The following is a 14,028-nucleotide window of genomic DNA, read 5'->3' on the forward strand; positions in this document are numbered from 1 at the left end:
GACCAATGAAAGAATGGTATGAGTTTTTCAGAGAGACGAAAAAACAGTCTATCTTCTGTGAGCCCTCATGGACCAAAGAATACAACCCTCCACCCCCACATATTTCATATGAAGATTTCTGAAGATTTTCCAGTGTCACTTCCTCTTTCCTTCCTGGTTTTTGGGGGAGTTCTATGATTATATGTCAATGAAAAAGGAAGTTCTGTAATCTTCCAATCTCTTTCTCTCTCTCCTCTCTCACACGCGCACAAAAAAATATAAGAAATCTTTTCAAAATTAAAGGCCAGAAATCTACATTGTGTCATTTTAGGTGTAATTCTATAGAAAAAAAGATGTTTTGCAGAAATTATGCTGCCTTTATGAACTTTAATTAGTAACACTTGTAATAATCTACATGTTATTAATCTGTCTCCTAAAATTTATTTTGATGCTGATACAAATTATTATACTGAAGGAATCCTCCCAGTAGAGGTACTTCTAAAAGAGGTATTCCTTGAAGGTTTGGTAAATTTCCAGTTATGTTAGATTAACTACTTAGGAAGCCTCTATATAGTTAAAATCTGGAACAAATGATTAAATGAGAATTTGTGCATTATCATAATAGAACACAAGACTTATGGTGTTAACTTTATTATAGAGAATTTCTGTAGCTCACATAAGAAACTGAATCCTTTCAAAATGGGTGGGCTGATGAATAGCCCAAATTTGGCTCCCAAACTCTATTAGTTACAAGTGTGCCAAGAATGGATTTCTTCCCTCCCCCCGTCCCCCACCAGCACTTGGGACAGCCAAGAGGAACCTGGGGTGATGGGAATCCCTTGGCTGGTTATCTCTGCCTCTTTATCTGTTTCCCCCCAGTGCCACACAAGCATGTGTTTTGTTTATGCCATTATGTGACAGTTGGGAAGACTTTGTTCTTAAATTCTGATTTCCATTGTTCATAATTTTATGATCAGTTGATCGATGCCTTCCAAAATATTACATGTACCCACTCTCAGTAACTAGAAAAAGATCTCATGAAGCAGCAGCATTATCATTGTCTATTTTGAAAGAGCTAAAATTAAGTTTGCCATTCCTTCTAGAGTTCTGGCCCAAGGTGACTTAAAAACAGTTTTAATAAACATTTAGACCATCCTGTATTTTGTAATACAGTTGGGTCACTGTTGATTCCTAAGATAAATGTGTTTAAACAGAAACTTTCTCACTCATCAGCAGCCTCAGCTTTCATCCAAATTTATTTAATGATGATGCAAGCCCATAGCGTTGGTGTTGCAGTTCGTCACCATGGAAGTGTTTCTGTCAACAAATCCTCGCTTTACTATCATGAAATTGATTTTGCAGGGGAAAGGAGGATAATTGTGAAAGCTTCCTTTTATTCTTAAAGATTTTCACAGTTTGCCTGGATGTCTAAATGAACTGTATTTAAAATCAATAACTGGCAATAAAATTAACCACACTAAATTAACAATTATGAGGTTAGAAAAAGAGAAATGGCAATAAGCTATTTTGTCTGAAATCGTCTTTTTGGAATGTGACTTGGGGACCATACTTGTAATTTAAAATGTTCCCTGAAAGCTGTTGTTGTCTGCTCAGAAGTATGGATTATCCCCAGGGACTCCCATGAGGCAGATATCAGAATTTCTAGGAGGATTCGGCTGAGTTATTCTCATCTATATTGTAAATGGCATAATAATCACAGAAGAAATTCACACTATATTACTTCTTTCAACTAACATACTGTATTTTTTAAATATGCCTTTTCTATAGCTTATGTTCATAACTATCTTTGGCTTTTATTTGCTTGTTTTAAAAAAACTGTAAGAGGTTAAAACAAAAAAAAACTGTAAGCTTTTGAATGCAGGCCCCTTATGAGCAGGGTAGGTAGCACCTACATTAAGTAATTCAAACTGTTTTGGGAACCCCATAGGAAAAAGAAACAAGAATGACATTTTCTCTTTTTTTCTTTTTTTTTTTTTTTTGCTTTGAAGTAGAGTGTTCAAGAGTTTATGTCACAGTGGCTGGTTCCAGATTTGGTTGTAGACATACATGTTCTGTGGGAGGTTTGATCTCTGGTAGAAATACAGTCAACTCTTGATTTGTCAATGTAACTGTATTTCCAAATGTACTTTCTCTGGCTTCCTATCACATGTCAGAGCTTTTTAATTTTATCATCTGCTTCTACGTGCTCATGAAAACCAAAATTATTCGGTAGTATTTTATTTCATTATTATAAACATTTAAGTTCCTAATGTAGTCTAAGCACTGTGCTGGGCTCTAGAGATACTGAAATATATCCCAAGCATGAAGTTATGTTTGCGTCTGAAAGATCTTATAGTTCACTTTGAAATCAAAGAGATGTAATTTTTATTTATTTGAACCACTTTTCTCTCCTCTAATATGTGATTAGAAGTTGACCATAAATGGGACATAGGTCCTGTTTGTTTTTAAGGAAGAATTAACAGAGACTATAAGCAAAAGACAAAATTCTATTGTACATGCAGAAATATAACACAGAATGACCAAAAGAAAATTCAGCAAGCAATGGTAAAAATAACAAATTATTTACTGTTTTATAATGTTAAAGTATTTCACCAAGACAAGTTGCAGTCAAATTAAAGCGAGTTATGGAAAATGAAATACATAAAGATGTATTTATACAAGTGCAGACTAAATATTTTCCATACAAGTATGTAAATGAAAAGATATACAGTAAGTGCACACTCGATATGACTATGCAGGCAACAGTTAGTTTCAGATACTCTTGTATAGTTCATGCACAAACCTTCCCAAAGTACGAGTTCAGTCAGTCTTGGGGGATATGGAGGGATGATTAAAAAAGGATTGAGTTCCTTGCAAAAATATCAGTATGGACTGGATGAGGGTGAGCGTGGTCAGTTATATATATTACTTACTGTAATTTGTGATTGTCGAGGAAGAGGTGTGGCTGTTGGTGTGATAGTAATACTGCTGGTGACTTTATTGGTTGTTTTGTTTAGTGCCCCGTTAATTAAGCCTTGAGTTCGGTTATCCTGCAGTGGTGCTGAAGGGCTGGTAGGTCTCACAGGGCTGGCTACAGCTTGCATGTAAGGACTTCCTAAGTGAATGTGGATTTTATTATCCTCAGTAGTTATCACACTTGAGCTATTACTGTTTGAACGCTGAAACTGCCATGATGACTGCCGGTCTGGGGAGACTCTGAATATCGCATGCTTGGCACTGATTTCTATTGGTTCTGGGGAGCGTCCCTGCTCAGGAGAGCTAGCTGAACCAGTCACAGCCAAAACCTGAATAGGGGACATTGTCCTTTCTGGAGTTAGAGAACCACAAGACTCTGGGGTCTGTGCTCTGGCAAAGGTTGCCATGGTAATCGGGGACATGCCTTGTTCTAAATTCATGAGGTCTTCGGTAGAGGTTTTGGACTTTACTGGTGTTATGGAGGCATTTTGGAGGATGGTTATCCTTTGCTTTGGCGTGCCACAGTTCGGTATCACTGCAGTACTCGTGTAAGAGTGAGGACTCTCTGTGGTTGGACTTGTGATTTCAAGAGTGGCTGTGTTTTGTACATGGTCTGGAGTAACCTTTATATGAAGTGGCTGCCCAGGTGTGTGGCTTAGGACTAGATCTCCAGGTTGCACAAAGTTGGCATTGGGTTTAGTTTGTATTTTTCCATTCTGAAGATGGCCCTCCTTGGATTTCATCCAAGGAATCCATAGCTTTCTGTTAACAGGACACGGAGTAGACTGGCTGCATTTGAAGGACAGCACAGATCCCTCATCATTAGGGTCCTCGTCTTGATCCTCACTCTCCTCATATAACTGACCATTGATGACGGCACGTTCCAGAGGAATGAGGCTCTTGTAATCAGGTGGTTCATTGTCTACTGCTTCTGTCTGAACTTCTTTAGAAAATACTTGAGGATCGGAAATTCTTCTTCCATTGAGACTAGGCCTGAGGCTCTTACTGAAATGCCGGTACCTCTCTAACTCCTTAGTGAGGTTTTCAATCTCTCTTCCTAAATCTCTGTTCCTGTTTTCTTGTTGATTTAGTTTTTTTTGCAGGACTGAGTGATCTCCCTGGAGGTGACATATTAGGTCTTCAGTTGCCATGTATTCATGAATTTTCTCTTTTAATGCATCCACTTCTCTTGAGAGGTGCCCTGACTTAGCTTCTTCTTCTTGAAGCCTTTTGAAAAGCCGTTGTTCATGGCTGGTCTCTGTCTTTTCTGCTAACTTGTACTTAGCAAGTTCCATTCTAACATGTTCCAGCTCTTTAGATAAAAATTGAGCTTTGTCTCGTTCATTAGCATACCTTCGTTCTAGAGTCTCATATTCATCTTCTGTCTTCATGAGGTCATCCTCAATGGCTTTCATGTCCTTTAGCTTCAGTTTCAGTCTTTCCACTTCTTGAGAGAGCTCCTTAATCTTATTGTTTTCTTGGTGTAATGCTGTTGTGGATTTCCCAGAGTCTTGATTTAATTTGTTTTTTAGGAAATCTTTCTCAATTGCTTCCAATGATTGAAGCCTATTTTTCAACATATTAACTCTTGACAGGAGATCATTTCCTTTCTCTTCTTCTGCTTTCAATTTGTTTTTTAAATCATCTCTCTCCTTGGTTACGCTGTACATCTTTTCTTCTACATCGGTTTTGGACTTGAGCGCCCTTTTAGTTTCCTCAATTAACTTCTCAGTAACTGTTGTTACTTTATTTTGCTCCACTTGAAGCTGAGAAGAAGCAGCTTGTAATTTATCTTCAGTTTCCTTTAATTTTTCACTCATTGTTTTCCGTTCATCTACAAACATCACAGTTAATGTTTTCAGTTTAGTTAAATCCTCTTTTAGAGTGAATTCTGTCTTTTCTAGCCGACTTTCAATGGCTTCTAGCTCTTTGATCCTTACTTTTAAACTCTCCAGTTCTTGAGACAACTGCTTTGTGGTCATCCTTTCTTTTTCTAAATTGCATTTCAGAGAGTAGCATTCTTGTTTGCTTTTGTTGAAAGCGTCTTCTAACTTTTCCAGAGCCATAATTCTTTTACTGAGTTTTTCAACCTCTAGTTTAAAGTCTTTACTCTGTAACGTCTCCCTTTCAAGCCTCTTATTGAGATCTCTGCACTGCTCCTCCATTTTTATGAGCTCTTCATCTTTCCCTTCCATATCTAGCACACGTTTCCTGAGCTCTTCCACTTCAGCCATGATACCAGCATTTCCATATTCTCCCTTACTGATTTTTTCTTTTATATCTTGCAGCTCCTCTTCTGCTTTTCGTAAAGACCTGTTTGTTTCTTCTAACTCATCAATCTGCCGGCTGAGTGCTGCCAGCTTTTGTTGAAGCTGGCGATTTTGACTGTCCTCATTGGTGAGCTTCGCCATAATTGTGTCTTGGTCCTGGTGAAACTTTGTGGTCTGCGTTTGCAGTTCCTTCTCTAGTCTGGTTGCCTTCTGCTCTTCCTCCTGAACTCTGGCTTCAGCAAGGGCTAGTTTGGTATGTGTTTCCTTTGCATTTGTGGTCAGCTCTTGGATTTTCTGTCTTTGAAGGGTGAGCTGTGCCGTCAGCCTTTGCTGTTCATCCACCACCATCAAAGCAAAAGACTTCAGCTTGGTCAGCTCCTCTTTCAGGGTGGTGACCCTTTTCTCCTTTTCTTGCTCCTTCTCCTCCTGAGACTTGATTTCTTGATCAATTAGCTTCTTTAATCTGAAAAACGTAAAGTGCATTTTATTTTGTGATTGATGCTTTAGTAACTCATCGAATGTACTTAAATATATACGTAATTTAGAAATTATGTAATTATATGAGGTGTGTCAGTTCATATACAATATGCAAAAGAGTTCCTGAATTTGATGACAGAGGAAAATCTTGATAAAGTTATCTTGCTTTTTTATTTGACTACCATTGATCAGTAACAGCTGCATTTCACCAGGAGCCTTAGTAAAAGAGTAAGGGCAAGAATATTTAGTTTAAATTGCTTGGGTAACATGTAATTAGTAGGCAGTCTGGCCTGAAGGCTGTGAAAATAGCCACAAGCTTGAGATGATGCAGTTAGACCTGGCTTCAAGGCCGACCCTACTCTTACCAACTAATTTATCTGGGCAGTTATTTAACATCTCTGAGCCTCAATTTCCTCATATGAAAAATGGGGGCAATAATTTTATTTACTTCAGGGGCTTTTTATGAAAATTAAATGCGGTAATTCATCTAAGATTCTCATTGTCCTGGCACATGGTAAGCATTTGGTATTAGTTGTTGCTGCTGTCTTTATTAATATGGTTATTATATTTATCAAATGGCTTGCTTGAACCAAAGTATGTGGTGCATTAATGTTTGATGTTCAAGTCCTTGATTCTTAAGAAAAAATTTAGTCACATTGCTTAGAAGTTATGCACTTCACTGATAGACCTCTGTGCCAATTAAAACTTGGTTTGCACTAGCACAACATTATTCTAGGAACCACTTCACATATATCTTATCCTCATAGTGGATAGCAATTAAATGAGGAGAATTGAGAGACATCTGTATGGGTTTGGTGTTTTCATAACATTTGAGAAGAGCATGCGGTTTGGTAGGAAAGTGCTTATTGATGAGAGTCTGATGCTAGACATGACAGAAGAGAAACTCTGTTATCAGGAACATAATAATTCACTCTTAAATGATGACTACTATGACATGCTATTTTCTTCTTTTATGTTTTAAATTTGTCAGCATAACAGGAGGGTATTTTACATGTAGTATAAACTATCTCTTCCATCTAAGTAGTGAGGTCACAGTTTTAAATTTGTGGCACTCTCAATTATACTGCGAATGGGCTGATTATAGAGGATGTAATTACAGCTTTGCAGTACTGTTATACAGAAGCTAAAATAGAATGGAATCCCTAAGGAATTGAACCAAAGGACTTGTCATGGATGAAGTTATGACTACTTACATTCTGATAGGTATAGAGAATTCATAAAACTTTAATGTATCTTTTCTATTAGGAATGAGTTAATTATCAAATGCATGTCTATCATCCTTATCACAGAACTTACTTTTTGAAAGTTGTGTAAGGATTTGAGAGAACTTTTTATTTATTTTATTTTATTTTTTGAAATGGAGTCTCACTCTGTTGCCAGGCTGGAGTGCAGTGGGGCGATCTCGACTCACTGCAACCTCTGACTCCCTGGTTCAAGCAATTCTCCTGTCTCAGCCTCCCAAGTAGCTGGGCTTATAGGCACGCACCACCACGCCCAGCTAATTTTTGTATTTTTAGTAGAGACAGGCTTTCACCATGTTGGCCAGGATGGTCTCGATCTCCTGACTTTGTGATCCACCTGCCTCAGCCTCCCAAAGTGCTGAGATAACAGGTGTGAGCCACCGTGCCGGCTGAGAGAACATTTTAAAAGGAAACTAATTTAGGGTCATCGTCTTGGAAATTGAGTCCTTCTTTTTGAGATTCTAATCTGCTCTTTTCTGTAATTTTCTGTAACTACATTACATAGGAGGAACATGTTGAAAATAATTGTATAAGAATTCTGCATCTTTTTTGTGGGAGTCCACTTTTAGTTTTTTCTGTTTTGAGAACTTAACAGGAGGCTGGCCCAAGGGCTGTGGCTTGTAAAATTCAGAAGATGCTAGGCAGGATGCTGGGGTGTCGTTGATGATGATCTCATCCAAGGTCTTGGCAAAAGCCTTGCCCACAGTTTCTGGCCATGCCTCATCCCTATTTGAGACACATGAGAGCCTGAAAAGATAAGCATAGCAGCTTCTTCTCGAATGGTCATGGGACTTCTCAACCCAGTGGCAGAGTCCATGGGTAAACTGCTTTGGTGGTGAAATAGTTAAAAAAAACTTTGGCAAAGTGCTTCTTTCTCCTGCCTTAGCATTAGAATTCATTCAATTTAATGGTTTTGACAATGCCTTGAGCATAATTACAGTGAAATATTTTTCCCCTCTCTACACCACAGTTCTTACAGTTTTATTAGAGAACAGTTTCACAAAAGCTTTTAAATATTTATTTTCAACTTATTAAATTATAGCATGTGCTATGTCATTTTTATGAGAAGGGGGTGTGTTTTCTTAGGATATAAGGGAGGCAAGATTGTTTTGCAGTATAATTAAAAGAGTATTAAAAGGGAATGGTGATTAGTGAGTGCAGTGCAGTAACCTGCAAAAAAGGTTTAGAAAAAAATTCAGTTGCTTCCATTTTGTTCAGTGTTTTTGGAGTAGGCATGATGCATATTTTTCAGCCTGGGGCATGTTGCGTATTTTTCAGCATGATGCAAACATAAGCATCTTTTTCATGGTTTTTGTAAATTAGTTGGCATCCCCATCTGTTCCCCAAGTTCTATCTGATTATTTGAATGCATTTTCTCTAAGCGTTTCCTTACTACTTGTTTTCCAATAACCTGCTATTTTCTTGGGCCACTCTCATGAGCGCACCATAGGACAGTCAGCTGTCTAGTCTAGTAAAGCCTGTCGGGAAGGTAAACAAGAATTTATATGCAGAAAAAACTATACTCATAGCCATCAACTTGGGAGCTCAGGACAAGGAACCAGTGAGAACTGAGAGCAGGAGGCCCTGATGGAATCTTTTCAGAGCCAGTTGCTTGCGTGTAGTGCTGTTACACATTGTGTGGTTGTACATGTGTGTCAGAGAGGGAAAGAGAGCTGGTTATGCTACTGAATTTGAAGGAATTAGCACTTCTGATAGTGATGAATGGTCCACCCTAAATCATTATTTCTTGCCTTGTATCCAGGAGCATTTGAAGGTTGAAGTTTGAGGCTAGTTTTTGGTCTTGAAGAAGGTATAGGGTGAGGAGGGTGTGGAGTTGAGCCTCCTAAGCCTGCTTCCTACTTTGAGTAGGAATGGATTTTAGATAACACAGTAACTTAATTTTCTGTCTCCATTATTTTTCTTTGCATATGTATAGGATTTAGCATTGATACTTGCATTATATGCTAATGCAAGTTATCATGAACTCTCGGTTTGCTAGCCAAAGCAGATCAATGATTTTGATTGCTTTTAACCAGGTTTTTATGATCTTCAAAGTACCATAGACCTTGAGGTGCAGAACTCTGCAGATCTAAAATTCATTCCCTAAGAGCTGTGTAGTCAAATTATGACTCCTTTTTCCATTAATAGTTCCAGTTTATGTGCCTTTATATAGGGATAATCTATGCCAGGGTTTCTCCATCTTCAGCACTGTTGATATTTGGGGCCAGATAATTTGTTCATTGTGGAGATCATTTTGTGCACTACAAGATGTTTAGCAGCATCCCTTTGTTGTGAATTAAAAATGTTTCCAGACATTGCCAAATGTCTCCTGGGGGGCAGTCACCTCCAATTGAGAACTACTGATCTATGCATGTGTATGTTTGTGGCATGTGTGTATGTCAGTCTGTCAGTAGAAGTTAGACTCCATCATTTTCCTTTACTCAGCTTTAATTAAACAGGTGCAACTGAGAGCTCCCACCTGAATTATATGTACACCTGGTGATTTTATCTTCCCTGCTAGTGGCCTATTCTTTACCAGTGCTTCTCACAGTGTAAAGTGCATTTGAATCACATAGGAATCTTGTTAAACTGCAGACTCCAATTCAGTAGGTCTGGGGTGGGCCTCACAATTTGCCTTATAACAAACTCCCAGATGATGTCAAGTCTGCTGGCCCTTAGACTGACTGTGGGTAACAAGGCTTTACCATTTACATGTCAGATGTTTCCTGGAAATGGGATACTGTTTGAATATTAACTCTGCCAATTGTTGTTCATTATTGATTTATACCCAGTCTGCAGTACCACAGCCTGTATTCCTGACCTACATGACCACCCATTTTTTTCAAAGAAGATACCAGGTGAGAGAATATGGCTAAATTAACTAAAATCTGTCCACATTTCTGGGGAACAAAATGACTCAAAATGCATACCATAGTTGGTGGGTCAGTAGCTACATTTTCATGCAAAAAGAGCGTTAAATGATTTTAGTTCCAATTTGTGGTTTTTCTCACACAGCACAAAGACTAAAATATATATATAATAGCTGCCATTCTTTACTTAGTGCCAGTGATGTGTTGCCAAGCAGTGAGCTGAGTCTGTACATCTGTCGGTTCTAATTCTCATGATAAATTTACAGGGTTTAGGATTATCTCCATTTTATAGCTGTGAAAATTGAGGCTCAGAAAGGTCAAGAAGGAGCAAAGCCTGTGCGATTTCCCCACATAATATTGCAAAGAACACAAACCATTGCATAGGGCTGGTCCACACACAAGGATTTTTATCAAGAACACTCTGAATGGAGAACTATCAACTTAAAAAATCTTACCTAACATTGCGTTTGTATTCTTTTTAAAAAGTGTGTATCTCTCAGAGCAGGGGTTTTTAAATGTTTGTTCTTATATCTGCCAAAAGAATGTTGAAAAACTAAGTACTCCTTTTCACATTTTTAACTGGCATCTAGATTCTTTCATTCAATGTTTAAATAGTTGTAAAAGGATATATTTTAACATTTGCCATCTAATGTAAAAGTCCTCATTAACAAATCGGACAGCCAAACCAGTCATTCAGGAAAAGTCTGACTTCATTTTTCAACCTAACGAAATCTGTAAATACATATCCCTCTGGTACCCATCTCATTTCTAAAAGATAAGGCATGAGGACTTGCCCTGCATTGTCCTCAGCTGAAGAAACAAGGCACTGCTCCATCCATTGTTTGGTTCTGAACCTGTTGCTGCTGCTGCTCTTGCTGCTTTGCTCTGCTCTGCTCTGTCCTCATAGGACTTTCAGGATTAAGGCTTTCTACAGTTGTACCTTTGTCTGATGCCCCAGAGGGGTTTCCAACCCAGGAAGATGCACTTGATAAGAGTTTGCTAAGAAGTTTGTTTTGAAAGTGTTGGAAAAGGAGAAGTCATAGAACACAAAGAGTATAGGTATGAATAGTGGACGTAGACGTTGATCCCTTAAATCTCTCCATGCCTGTACCCATAGAAAGTCTTTATGTACCCTCAGGGGTACATGTACCCCAGTTTAAAGACTACTGTCTTGGAGTACTCATATTCATGTTCTAGTACTGACACCACAGCATTATAGGAACATTCAGTGAATCCGCTCCAATAAAAATGGGTTGTGGAAGCTGGTTTTATGGACACAAAAGTGAGGTAATTAAATCCAAACTGGCTTAAAGCAGTATCTTATTACAGCTTTCCGTTAGAGTTTCTATTATGGCTCAGAATTGTTATAACTTACTGTGGTTTATCACTATTATTATGTGCAATACCAGTTCCTTGTTTTTTCAAAAACATCACATCTGTCATCTTCAGTATTCTTTGGTACTAACCATAATTCTGGTTCTTCATTACAAATGATACACTCAGAGGGTTTTTTCAGTTTTTATTTGCAGACACATATGTCAGCACAGATGTGTGCCTATATTTTATCTCCTCTGTGAGACACTGAGTATTAGTAATAATGCATCATATAATACACATATGAAACACATGGTATATCTAAATGCTATAATACCAGTCATACCCATAATAACTTATAATTCTTACCGCTTTTGATTTTATCTTATTTTTTGTACATTACAGTCAACCCTACTAAAATACAGACTTCTTGAGAACAGGATGAGTATCACTGTCTGATTCATTTGTGTGTCCTACAGTGTCTACCACAAAGCACTTATATGTAGAGGGAACCACATGAATTTTTTTTGAATAAATGAAAGAATGAACAAATACTCCCTTTTGTGAAAAATCCTGTAGCACTGTCCTAAGTAGTTTTATTCACTTTTTAACAGGATGCTCTAATATTTACCATGTACATGTTTTTAGGCATTTAAGAAAATGAGGTATGAGTGGGTTTCCCATCAGTGTTCTCCAAGAACATTATTTTCTCTATTTCATAGCTACAGAACCTCTAGAAAGAATCAACACTGTTGGAACAGGTCCTTCTCTCCTTTCTTCAGATCCCTGCATTAGAACTGTATGTGCTTGCTTGTTTAAGGAGAATAGGGTTAGGTGGTAAACGTCCACATCCTAGCCCATCAGTCTCCTTTGGCTTTATCAACTCTGCTAACAAAGGAGTGACTATTTTATGTTTTCCTCAGAGTCCAGAGATCTACTGGACAAATATATTTGTTTATTACATAAGCAACATTGTATCAACAGCAGTGACAGTGGAAAGGAAATATATATAATCTGACCACCCTAAAATATCAATTATGTTTCTGTTTTCACAGATTGTTTTGCAGTTTTTCAGATGCTTGGTCCATAGAAATAAACTTAGGGTGATCATCAAGAAATAAAACGAATTCCACAAGCCATTAATGGTACTGTATTGTTTCTATTAGTTTCAGAAATCAGCCTGTAAATAGAGAATAACTTCAGAGTCAGCTCAGCTTCTCATCTGTCACTTTAAGGAAACCGATTTTTCACTATGTTCACTATGTAAATCTTGAATTTAATGTTTCTGATGTTATGAATATGGCAAGACTTTTATTCATTTAATATACAAACAACAAAGACAATCATTAGTACTAAGGCTATCCTGAGATGAACAGGGGATAGAGGATCCTATTCTCAAAGTGTTTATAGGCTAATTAGGAAAGAAAAAGGAGATAGTTCCAGCACAATTCAGTAAAGGCTCCAGAGCAGTAGTTCGTAACCTTTTAGGTCTCATGACCCCTTTACACTCAAAAAATTTTGAGGACCCTAAAGAGCTTTTGAGTGTATGGGCTGTATCTATCTCTTTACTGTATTAGAAATTCAAACTAAGATTTTAAAAATACTCATTAGTGCCAGGTGCAGTGGCTTACACCTATAATCCCAGCACTTTGGGAGGCTGAGGCAGGCGGATCACGAGGTGAGGAGATCGAGACCATCCTGGCTAACATGGTGAAACCCTGTCTCCACTAAAAATACAAAAAATTAGCTGGGCATGGTGGCACGTGCCTGTGGTCCCAGCTACTCGGGAGGCTGAGGCAGGAGAATTGCTTGAACCCGTGAGGCAGAGGTTGCAATGAGCTGAGATCACACCACTGCACTCCAGCCTGGGCGACAGAGCAAGACTCTGTCTCAAAAATAAAATTAAAAAAAAAGATCATTTGTTAAAAATAATAAATAATAATAAATCCATCATCTGCTAAATAACATTTTTATGAAAAAATACTTTTACAAAACTATTTAGTGAGAAGAGTTGCATTGTTTTACATTTCTGCAACTAATGTCTGGCTTAATTGAAGACAGCTGTATCCTCAGATCTGTTTCACACATTCCATTAGCTGTCAGAGAAATCATCACACGTCATGAAGCCGCTGGAAAACTCCATATACACTTCTGAGAGAATGAGAGAGAAAAAGGTTGTGTTATTATGAAGATATCTTTTTCACTCTCAAAGGGGGCCACACTTTAAGAACCATTACTCCAGAGGATAGACAGTTGAAACATCAGTGGCAAATTTGTCTTTCTCTGGAAAAGCGTCTGGTTTGGGCTGTCACCTTGTGCTTCTTCTGTCAGCCTTTTGCTTCATCCTGATGAAGTCCCCCAATTCACTGGCTTAGTCACTACTTTGATGTTTCCATCATTAATAAAGCCAGTCACTTGCTAACCGTCAAACACAGATGGGAGATTCTCTGCCTTCAAATGTTCTCTCCCAGTCCATAGAAAAGTCCTAAATGACAAAACTGTTTTCATAAGACATTGTGTTTTGTTTGAAACTCCAATTTGAAATAAGAGTATGGAAACCACTAAGTTGCCTGGTTTTTATAAATGGGTCCATCCATAGTGCTATGCAGTTCAGCTGACATTTAATTCATTTCAGACCTTGATGAGACAAATACAGTGACAGCTACTATGTGCAAGGCACTGTACTTGCTATTTGTCAGTTCTTTTTTCCCCAAAACCTGCCTGTATTCTTGCACAGATCAATCTGATCATAACTTACAGTATTCTCCCAGTAACAACCAAATAGTATGATGATACCAAAGCTTGTTTGGTCTTAAGATGTTTGAAACAGTGTAACAGTCACCCTAGTCCTAAGTATGTAACTTCATTTTGATGGGCTTA

General features: G+C 38.0%; 2 protein-coding genes across 4 annotated transcripts in view; one reads left to right on the forward strand and one right to left on the reverse strand.

Moving 5' to 3' along the window:
• CMSS1 (cms1 ribosomal small subunit homolog) overlaps nt 1-14,028 on the forward strand; it is a 362,036-nt gene that overhangs the window by 28,060 nt on the left and 319,948 nt on the right. The gene's annotated exons all lie outside the window — the stretch shown is intronic.
• The window catches only part of FILIP1L (filamin A interacting protein 1 like), a 57,719-nt gene that overhangs the window by 21,561 nt on the left and 22,130 nt on the right, over nt 1-14,028 (reverse strand). For 2 of the 3 annotated variants that reach the window (XM_031009312.3, XM_031009311.3), the window contains one exon: nt 2,467-5,688. In XM_031009312.3, the coding sequence (XP_030865172.3) occupies nt 2,892-5,573 (2,682 nt within the window). In that variant the 5' untranslated portion in view covers nt 5,574-5,688 and the 3' untranslated portion in view covers nt 2,467-2,891. Of the gene's footprint in view, nt 1-2,466; nt 5,689-14,028 lie in introns of those variants that run through there. The other variant, XM_063703506.1, reaches the window with a different exon arrangement.

This window comes from Gorilla gorilla, chromosome 2 (assembly GCF_029281585.2).
Source record: "Gorilla gorilla gorilla isolate KB3781 chromosome 2, NHGRI_mGorGor1-v2.1_pri, whole genome shotgun sequence".
Classification (NCBI taxonomy): Eukaryota; Metazoa; Chordata; class Mammalia; order Primates; family Hominidae; genus Gorilla; species Gorilla gorilla.